The sequence below is a fragment of the Sander vitreus genome, chromosome 22 (genome assembly GCF_031162955.1).
Source record: "Sander vitreus isolate 19-12246 chromosome 22, sanVit1, whole genome shotgun sequence".
NCBI classification, from domain to species: Eukaryota; Metazoa; Chordata; class Actinopteri; order Perciformes; family Percidae; genus Sander; species Sander vitreus.
The window spans coordinates 12,411,766-12,422,379 of record NC_135876.1 but is presented as its reverse complement, the minus strand read 5'-3'; the positions used below and the strand labels follow the sequence as shown (position 1 = coordinate 12,422,379).

Below are 10,614 nucleotides of genomic sequence, written 5' to 3'. Positions count from 1 at the left end.
TTTGAGCGCTGGCCCACAAAGCTGTCATCATTTTTAGTTTTATTTAAAAAGACTGAAATCTTTGATAGTGCTTAAATGCTTTTAGAAACAGAAGAAAGCTGAATCTCTTGGAATGAACAGAAACTAAAAAAAAAAAAAAAGATTAATCAATCACAGCAACTCAGTAACACCATTCAACTCCAGTGTTCCCTTCACCTTCCCAGAGGACTCATAAGACAGCCCGAGCACTGTTCAAGTTCTTGGCTACTACTCGTCGAGAGAGATGCTTTCAAAGTTCGTCTCTCTTCTGTGATAGCTTTGTGGCATGCTTTTCCAAGAACTTGCTTAAGGCCTCTACTGTTCTGTCTCCACTTTCAAATTTGATGGGGCTCTGCTTGCTGTTGCTTGGGGCAAAGTATATGGTGGGGAAGCCTTCCGCTTTGTAGCTCTCGTTTGGCACATCGTTGGCGGTGCTGTCCATCTTGGCGATGACCAGGTTCTTCTCCCCCTTGTACTTCTTGCCCAGAGCTAAATAGTCAGGCTCCAATTTCTTACAGTGGCCACACCAGGGAGCATAAAACTCAATCAGGACATCCTTCTGGGTATCCAGGACGATCTCATCAAAGGTCTTTCCTACTACAACCTTAACTGGTCCTTTGTTGTTCTTTGGCACTGGCTGGGACTTGATGATAGGTTTGAGCTTTCCTGTAGACATGAGAAAGCATTTTTAGTGGGAACAGTTTATACTGAGCACAACATTATTCTCTTAACATTTCTGTAGATTTTCCTTCACGTTTATAATTCACTTTGAGTGTAATTCAAGGTTTTGGTCAGCCCTAGACTAAAGTGTCAATTACACCATATTGTATAAGATGATTCTGAATTATATGATCAAATGAAATAGATTATGGCAGTGAATCTAATTAAATTTGGCACTTTCAAAAGTAAAAGTTGGGCTTTCATAAAATTGTTTTAATGCAAGCCACGCTCCTTTTAAAATTTAAATAATTTCCTAAGACAACAACTCAACCCTCACCTTTCTTGAAAGCCATAACAAAGTCTCTCAGCACGTCAGAGTCAAACTCCTCTGGCTGCATGGCAAACTTTTTGCCTCCATCTGCCAGAATTCCCACATTCACTTCCTCTCCACTGTCGCTAAGGCCCAGGCTCTTCAGCTCTTCTGCGTAGTCCTCCTCATCACCGATGGCAAATGTGTACTCTGGGAAGTCCTTGGCCACCTCAAGCACCTTGGACCTCCAGAACTGCGTAGCTAAAAAATTAAAGACTGCATTGTAAATCCTCCACAGGTGGTAATTGAAAAGTCATAAAAATGTCAAAGTGTAGTATGTCAAAATAAATAAATTCATAGTACAGTAAGGTGTTAAAGTGTAGTAAAAAACAGTCATAAAAATGTCTAAAAGGTCATGGTGTGTCATAAAAATATGTCATAGTATAGTATGTTGAAAAACGTATAAAGTATAACGTTAAAGTCAGTAAAAAGTCAGTTTGTCGAAAAATATTTTTAAAAAAGTCAGTCGAAAAACATGTCATAGTATGTCAAAATAAACAGAAAACAGTTATGTCGACAAAAGTCAGTTTGTGGAAAATAGCATGTTTCTAAAGTCATAGATAGTAAGTCGAAAAATATAAGTCATAGTATGTCAAAATAAACAGAAGAAAGTCAGTATGTTGAAAAAAAAGTTATAGTATGTCATAAATCATAGTATGTCGAAAAACATTAAAAAGTCAAAGTATAGTATCTTGAAATAAGTCATACAAAGTAATAGTATGTTAAAAGTCATGTTATAGTATGCCAGAAAAAAAAATGGTGTAGTATGTTGAAACAGTCAAAGTATAGTATTTCAAAAAAGTCAGAATAGTATGGCGAAAAAGTCATAAAAAAGACATAGTATAGTTTGTCATAAAAATGCCATATTAGATTACTAGCTGTTTAGCAAGATCCCAGTCAAAACTATTAACATAAAAATAAGAGAATCTCACCTTTCCTGAAGTCAAAGCTAAAGTCAACTCCATAGTACACAACCACCAGGGGTCTTTTGGTGTAGCGCTTGGCATCATTGCTTGGTTTTCTGTGGCCCACCAGAGGAGTCACATGCTTTTTGAAGAACTCCTGCACTTCTGACACCAATGTAGAGTCCTATGTAATAAATGAATGTGTTTAGATCAAACGCAACTCTTCTAAATAAATAAAAAAAAAAGTGTAAGAGTCTCAAGCACTTGTCAGGTTAAACCCCTTATTGCTATTCTAGTCTTTTTCCCACTGATACTAGAACTGAAAGAAAGCAGTCACGTATGATTGAGTTTCACACCCTATGACACCAATTCTAATCACAACCAGTGGGGGAAAAAAAAAAAAAAAAAAAACAGTACCTCGACTGCGAGTGTGTGCGACGCTGGCTCGTGCTTTGAGCGGAACTTTTCAGGCTGAACGATGACAATCTGACTGGGCGAAGCTTTGAGCAGTTTGGCCACTTCAGAGCTGAAGGAGTGACGGAAGGTGAAGTCTTCCCTCAGTGTATTACCTGCAGGACAGACAGACAGCATTGAGAATACTAGCCACATGTCCAACAGCTTTCAAGACAGTCAGGCAGAGATATTAGAACTTTGACATTATGATCGATTACTCAACTCAAGCAAAGTTTGATTTATGTCGCACACACACAGGCATGAAGTGAAGAATAACTTGAACGTAACTCCAAGCTCATGGTACTTACAGGCCTCAATGTAGATCTCATAGGCTGCATCCTGTTCACTGGAGAACACACCAACTATGACTGCATCGTCACCATCCTTGATGAGTTCCTGCACCTGTTTTATTGCCTGGACCTGCTTGGACGGAGGCCCTGCCTGCTCACTCATGTAGTCAACAATGCCTAGAAGGAAAGAAGGTGGATCAACTGAGATGGATAACTAGAGATAAGATGTGCACACAGGCTTGCATGCATACAAACTAGGGCAAATGGCAAAATGAACGAGATAATATTGAGTTAACGCAAATTCCTTTTAACCTGTTTTTACACAGATTAACAAACACGCATCCTGTTATTCGGGCCTCAGGCCACTCAGTAGTGTGGAAAACCAGGAAGCGATGCAGTAGTAACGTTGTGGATGGCTAGCAGAAACCGTTAAGTGCTACATGATAACATCCAGGGCATCGCCAAACCCGCCATCCACCGTCTGGCTCGCTCGCTGTGGCGGACTTAAGCACGTCTCCGGTCTGATCTACGAGGAGACCGGCTGTGTGCTCTGTGTTTCTGGAGGATGTGATCTGTGATGCCGTTACCTAACGCCGTGCACGCCAAGAGGATGACGGTGACTGCCGTGGCTGTGGTCTACGCTCTAAAGAGGCAGCCTGCATCCTGTACGGCTTCTGAGTTTAAGCCCGATCCTGAATCACAAATAAAAGGCTCTTTTAAGAGCCACACACTTAATCTAAAGATCAAGATACAAAAAAGGAAACAAACCTCCTTGCCATTCAAGAGACCCTTTTCTTAATCCATTTCTACGCAAGTTCCGTTTCAAAGCCCTTCCGGATGGTTCTCTTGACTTAAAGTGCTCATATTATGCTTTCCTTTATTGTAATTGTATGTATATATATATATATATATATATATATATATATATATATATATATATATATATATATATATATATATATATATATATATATATATATATAATCTATTATCTATCTTTTTTGTGCATGTAATAGGTTTACAAAGTGAAAAAACCCAAAGTCCACCCCAAAGGGACTTACCATCTCCAACAGAAAACACTGTTCACAAACTCCTCCAAACAGCTCTATTGTAGTCCAGCCTTTACTTCAGAGACAAACATGCGTCACTTTGTAACACGTTATAATGCTCGCCTAGCTGCTAGCATGGCACGCCCTCATACTCTGCTTCTGACTGGCTGGTAGTGCTGACCTAGGTACTGCGCATGTGCGACTCCCAACAAAGATGGAACAGAAGTGAGATGCCTCACTCTGTAGCTAAAACAGAGAGCTCAACACACAGGGGGAAAAGAGGAGTTGCAGCAATGTGCAGTACAACAAAAATAGTGGTTTTTTAAAACCACATAAACCTATTATGGTATAACCTCTAAATACAATTCTGAACCTGAAAATGAGCATAATCTGACACTAAGTTATTTGCATGTACTGTCGATGTGAATTGAGTTACCACTGGAGTACATAAAGTCTCAAAAATCACTTGAGCATTACAAACTTGAAAAATATTCCTTTTAAAGTACATTTAGAACGGATAACAAATGTGCAATTAATCGTGAGTTTACTACGGAAAAAATCATGCGATTCGATATTTCCGATCGATTTACAGCCCTTATACAAAGAATACATGGAAAACAGCGGCTCATATTAGTGACCATGGTGTCCACCTACCACGCTGCTCTCTGGGCCCGTTGTAGTCGAACATCTTGCCTTTCCTGAAGATCTTGATGGTGGGATAGCCCGTTACGTCAAAACGTGTGGCTATCTCACTCTCAACAGTGGCGTCCACCTTGGCCAGAGGAATGGGAGGAGAGCGCGTGCTCAACTCCTTGGCTGCCTTCTCGTACTCTGGAGCCAAATGCTTACAGTGTCCGCACCTGAAGGGGAGTTATACAGGCAGCCAATGATGAACGTTTTTTAGTCTTAACAGCAGCTATTGGAAAAACTCAACTACCACTGCAAAGGATGTCAGTGTCTCACTTTAAAGCAACACTAGAGAACTTCTATGTAATGTAATGTAATGGACAATTCCACTTCCAACCTGTAGGGGGACCGAAGTGGGAAAAGTTCTCTAGTGTTGCTTTAAAGCCAACAAAACAGTGACTATTGACGTTTGTATCTTATAACAGACAGTGACTGACCATGGAGCGTAGAACTCCACCAGGATGATGTCAGCATTGTTAACCGTCTCATCAAAGTTGTCCTTGGTCAGCACCAGAGTCGCCTCAGGAGGGGGCTTCCAATCTGGCTGAGCTACCTCTTTTACCCGGGCGACAATAGCTGTAACACACAGGCATTCAACATATTACAGCCAAAAATAAAAAATAAAATAAAAAGGAGGTCAGGTTTGGTTTAAAAGGACGTGATGACGATTAAAATAATTAAATGTCCCTACCCTTCTCTGTCCTTTCTCCGTCGTAGTCCACAGCTTCCCCATTTTTCATGATCTTAATGGTGGGATAGCCAGACACGTCAAACCTGCTCGCTATGTCACTGGCTACTGTTGCATCCACTTTGGCCACAGGTATAGGAGGGTCATTCTCCTTAAGAGTCTGAGCAATTTTTTCATACTCTGGGGCAAACTGTTTGCAGTGGCCACACCTAAAAGGATAAACAAAGAATACAGACATATTACAAAGTTTGCAGGGATATGGAAAGTAAGAGGGATGCTGTAAAATCTTTGCGAATGGGGAAAGGCCAGGAGGAATACCAAGACGCACCATGGTGCATAAAACTCAATCAGAACTGTGTCTCTGCCCTCCATGAAAGTGTCATAGTTGTTGTTGGTCAAAACCAGCACTCCATTCTCTTCTTTCACCTCTGTGCCGTCATCATCCTCCTCCTCCTCCTCCTCCTCATCATCGTCGTCACTGTCCTCTTCATCAGAATCCGCCTTCTCCTCTGCAACATCTCACAGCAGACAAGAAAAGGACACAGATTGATTTCAGGAGTACAAGCTCAGACAATGTTTTCCATCACAATGCTGCTTGTTTTAAAATATGTGATAACATGTAGAAAGTGTTAGCAACATATATCCTGTTTGTACATGAGAGATACACCTGTCCTTTCACAATGCTGCACATTAACAATGTAACGTTACGACAGAAACAGCTAACGTTAACCATTAAGATTTTGAATATGCCCAAGACTCGCAATCCTGGCGCATGCGTACGTGTGTGGCAGCCCTGATAACATTAGCTTTATCTGTCCTGTTAGCTAACGTGCTAACAGAACTAGCAGAGTTTCTACAGTAACTTAGCTAGCTAGTTTGCATAATAATGAATAGCAGGAAACACCGCGCAGCTGCGACCTTGTTCCACTTAAATAACTCTTTCAGATGCAATAAACACATTAGGTTGTAAAAATTACTAAGACTTACCATCTTCACATCTGCTGAGAGTTGCAAAATGTGCAACGCCGAGCAACACAATCAACAGCAGAGCAACCTTCTTCATTGTGCACAAATGATGAGGCCCGGTGTTAACGACGTGTTTCTCCGAAGTAGCCGGCAGCTAATTAACTTAGCTAATAACGCTGATGAATGTCATCAAAATACTGTCGGCTGAATAGACCCACTGTCCGGATCAATACTGACGTGTAGCTGTAAACGCCTTTGGCTAGTGCTTTCATACAAACTAATCACATCCGAAATTACTCACACCGCCTCCTTAGTCTGGAACTTGTCTGACTTGCCACGTTGTGATTGGTCCTCATCATCGGCTATCCTCCAATCACAACTCGCCACTCAATTCTACGTTTAACTATGCTATTGGATACTTCTATTGATCGTTTCTCTCTTTCTATGTGTATATAGGCTAGTGGGTTAGAGAGACCAAATTTGATTTAAAAACCTTGTTTTGTGATAGACCCTATGTCTTATGTCAGCTCTTAGTGAATCAGGATGGTCAATGCAAAGCATCTAACCAAAAGACATTTATTGATAGCTAATTAATATGCCTAATTGCATATTTGATTCCCTATTGTAAAAGGTAGAATAATAACTTTATGAATGACTTTTTACCCCCACCTTGCAACCAAAAACATTGCAGAGGTTTATTTGAGTTTGGTAAACCATTAATAAAATGGTCATTACTAAACTACGAAGTCATGAAGTATACTGAGCAACAATGCAAATACTAAGTCTCAAAAACTCTTGGAAAACTTATTTCAAATGGTTATGTGATCCCGGTAATATTATTTGCAAAAAAAGGAGATGAAATAAGATGCTGGGCACATACAGTAAAATACAGTATATGTTAATAGAATAGAAAATACAGACTTTGCAGATCTTGTTTTTTGAAATGCTTGCAGTGTCCCAGACACAACTGTTATCTCCATAAGGACCCTATTGTTCATCCGGCTCTACACTCCCAGGCTTCTCATGGATCAGAACTTCCACCACCACCTCTGTATGTGTGGCCTGCGTTTTACTTAAGCAGCAACTGTCATTTGTTTTAGTCCATTGGTCAACTTGCTTGTCCAGAACATCTTCCGTCCAAACCCTGATGAGTGATGCCGACTCTGGGAGGGGTAGGTAGTCCTGTGCCTTTAAATAAATCTGGAGCTCTCGATCTTTTGTTTTTTTTTCAGCTCTTGTTCCAGGTTGTTGCAATTTATCCGATGCCACTACGATGTCTGAGGGGGAATGGTCACCGCTTTGGCCTCTCTGCTTCAGGAACTGCAGTGTCTCCAGTTCAAGCTTGGACCTGGTAATGCAGTGAGTGGTATGCACAAAAACGGGGAAATTATTATCATTTTGTAATTTAGGATATTTAAATGTTTGCTTAATTATGGCTTATAGCCTTATAGTAGACTCTCGATAAATGTCATTACCCGAGCAGGTGAGATGCAGGAAGGGTTTCTTCATGGCCACTGACATCTGTGTAATCTTTCACCTTTGTCTCCTCTGTCATTTGTGTTCTTACCAAATCCTGTAACAGAATCAGTGTTCAAACAGCATCGGCTTTCCACAGTACACCTTTTTCAAATAATGTATTGTATGTGAGAAATAGGTATGGGTGTATGCATGTATCGGGCTCACCTGTGTGTCCATGTTGGAGGGCTCCTGTATCATGGGTGAGATGACAGGACTGTCCTCCCTGTAGCGATGGGCATTCGGGGTCAGAGTGTGGTGCAGACTGTTTGAGAGGGTGTTAAGTCTGAACAATAGTTCATCTACTAAGCTTTCAAACTCCTCAAAGTAATACGTCTGAAAAACCAGAAAGCATAAGTACAAATAGAATTAGGTGGTATGATGTGTAACATTTGAGGAACTATGATAACAGATAACAGGATAATAATCCTCACCATAGTCACAGATGGTCACACCAAGGTTATTTAACAATGATATACGTACATGTATCTATATATTTTTTTTAAGATTATTTTTGGCCATTTTAGGCCTTTATATATAAAGGACAGCTGAAGACATGAAAGGGGAGAGAGAGGGAGAATGACATGCAGTAAAGGGCCGCAGGGCGGAGTCAAACCCACGGCCGCTGCGTCGAGGAGTAAACCTCTATATAGGGGCGCCTGCTCTACCAGGTGAGCTTGCCAGGCGCCCGACAATGATACATATTTAAAATGATACACAGAAACTTGAATCGTCTGTTAAATGTATTTTAACAGTGCTGATTTTTTGGACTGAGCAGCGTTTTCCTTACCCTCCCTTGCTCGTGATTTTCAATCCATGCTCGTCTATGCTGCCCAGTAAACTCAGAGATCCTCCGTCTGATGTAGCTGGCTAATTCTGCTACGGTGAAGACATTCCTCCAGCTTTGAGATCTTTTGGCACTTCTGACCAATGAGGACACCACACTTATCACCTACAAGAAACAAAGATGGCTGTTCAAACACAACTCTGCAATAAGTTGTGCAAAGACTTAATGTATGCACAAATCAGCCAATCACATCTATTCAGTTACAATTCTTACAAAGAAAATAAAACTTAATTATATAGTATATATGTACCACTGCTGTCCACACCACAGAGGACAGATAGAGAACTCCACGGTAAAGAAAATCCCACCCAGAGAAGAGGAGGCCCCTCGCGGCCCTGAGACCCCAGCAGTGACAGAGCAGGGTCTGAAGGGAGCGAGACAGTGAGCTGAAGGCCCAGGAGCTTTGTGTGAACAGGAGATTCCCCATGCAGGACAGCGCTACCATCAGGATAAGACCTGAAACCTAGGATAGTATGAGATAAGATCATTCTTATATATTATAGCTTGCTTTTTGTTTCTTACTAAATGCCCACTTTAGAATAATAACATCCTGACATTTTAGTGGGAAATACTCATATAAACAGGTCTTTGACAGCTGCTTTAAGAGGGTGAGAATCTAGAATAATAATATCAGCATTTCATGTGTAGGGAGGACACTTCATCCACAGATGAACATTTTCCAAGTCCTCCAACTGGACAGGAATGTAGTATATTAATACGGCTAATGACAATCTGGCAGAGACAACATACACCATTATGTTATCATTGCCACAGGAACGATCTCACACTGTAGCACACCTAAAGGCAAAACATGTGTCATACCACATTGATGGTTATTATTTATTATTTCCCTACGAACAGCACTATTTCTGATGATATAATCATACATCATTTGTAAACTGGGACCTATGCCTGTGAGCTACCTAATACTGTTTAAAATAATATTTCAACAGGTAGTGCTTGGAATGAAGACCATTCCTAACTGCTGGTATTGCTACACAATGTGTTTACCGTTGGCCAGAAAAGGCGGGAGAGTGATCGGGTGATCAGTGCAGCAGAGGTGGCCAAGGTCCTGTTCACCCTCAACACAGTCACACACTTCATGGTGAGAAGGAAGAGCGTAACGCCACGCAGAGTACGAACACACTGCAGACACAAAAGACATCTTAATCCCTTTTAATCATTGCCGTCATCTTTAAAACCCTCACCATGACCCCTAGGACTTCTCAACCTTAAAGCTGGGCTTCCCCTTAGTATTTGCCTACAATGTTGTATTAAATGTAACATTTTAATCATGTTAAGTACTCATAATTATCTCCTTAAAGCTAAGGCTCTTTCATTTACCAAGGGAGGGTACTGTAACAAACTTAAGCAGGACAGACAGTTCTTAACATTAAATATTTCTGTTCCTGTCTCTTTCTTTCTCTCACTTGTTCCCAGGTAGCCAGGAGGCTGACATCGACATGTCCTCTGTAGTTGTGTCTCTGCAGCTGCTGCGCAACCTCCATGATAATAATGGAGTGATAGATGTAATAAACATAGTACATTAAAGATACCGTCAGCAAAATGACCTGCAAAACGCAAAGAGAGAGAGAGAGAGAGAGAAAGTAAGGTATCAGTAACAACATTATCAGGTACATTTCATGATTCTCTGCAGTTAAAACCATGCTGTGTGTTTGACCTCCAAATTCACAGGTATGTTAGTTTAAGAGCTACAGGTTACTTTAACCTTTCAGCGAGGGCCTTGTGATCTTGTTTGCATTGGTGTGTGGCCGAGTGCGTGTGCGGCCTGTGCCTGTTTCCATGTGTCTAATGTATCTTCAAGCTGAGTGCATGCAAGTCTTTTACTCTTTTTTTGAATTATGTTGGTATTAATATTTTTGCCTGTGTGTGTGTTTCTGTATATGTGATAGACTCACTTCCAGCCAGTTGCAGGGTGTCCTCAAGTATCCTGTCAGCCCTTGCTGCCCTATAGCGTACACTTGACCCCAGAGTTGAAGCAGAGACAAAAGAAGGAAGAGGAGCTGAAGGGGAGAAAGAAAAAACTCAGTAACCTTAGGGCTTCTGACAAAAACTGACAAATAATCTCATGAGATGTTGCATGTACAAAATGTACAGTGTTAGTACAGAGTTAGAGTGTGATTAAGTCCAATTTGTTTTTCCTTT

At 40.9% G+C, this 10,614-nt stretch overlaps 2 protein-coding genes across 3 annotated transcripts in view; both read right to left on the bottom strand.

Moving 5' to 3' along the window:
• Positions 1-22: 22 nt before the first annotated feature.
• On the bottom strand, positions 23-6,402 carry pdia4 (protein disulfide isomerase family A, member 4). 2 transcript variants are annotated; one of them, XM_078280130.1, is made up of 10 exons: positions 6,108-6,402; positions 5,449-5,638; positions 5,124-5,329; positions 4,870-5,008; positions 4,400-4,605; positions 2,715-2,873; positions 2,371-2,522; positions 1,981-2,137; positions 1,016-1,249; positions 23-684 (listed from the first exon to the last, which is right to left on the bottom strand). In XM_078280130.1, the coding sequence occupies exons 1-10, from the start codon at positions 6,181-6,183 to the stop codon at positions 269-271; spliced, it is 1,935 nt and encodes a 644-aa protein (XP_078136256.1). In that variant the 5' UTR covers positions 6,184-6,402; the 3' UTR covers positions 23-268. The 2 variants fall into 2 exon arrangements, with proteins under 2 accessions (XP_078136256.1, XP_078136257.1); XM_078280131.1 differs by having other exon boundaries at positions 5,449-5,629.
• Positions 6,403-6,767: 365 nt separating this feature from the next.
• pkd1l1 (polycystin 1 like 1, transient receptor potential channel interacting) overlaps positions 6,768-10,614 on the bottom strand; it is a 42,348-nt gene continuing 38,501 nt past the window's right edge. The window contains exons 49-56 of the mRNA XM_078280479.1: positions 10,368-10,472; positions 9,879-10,019; positions 9,460-9,594; positions 8,699-8,911; positions 8,392-8,553; positions 7,770-7,937; positions 7,562-7,659; positions 6,768-7,434 (exon numbers count right to left, since the gene is read on the bottom strand). Coding sequence (XP_078136605.1) covers positions 7,074-7,434; positions 7,562-7,659; positions 7,770-7,937; positions 8,392-8,553; positions 8,699-8,911; positions 9,460-9,594; positions 9,879-10,019; positions 10,368-10,472 — 1,383 coding nt within the window. The 3' untranslated portion in view covers positions 6,768-7,073. The remainder of the gene's footprint in view (positions 7,435-7,561; positions 7,660-7,769; positions 7,938-8,391; positions 8,554-8,698; positions 8,912-9,459; positions 9,595-9,878; positions 10,020-10,367; positions 10,473-10,614) is intronic.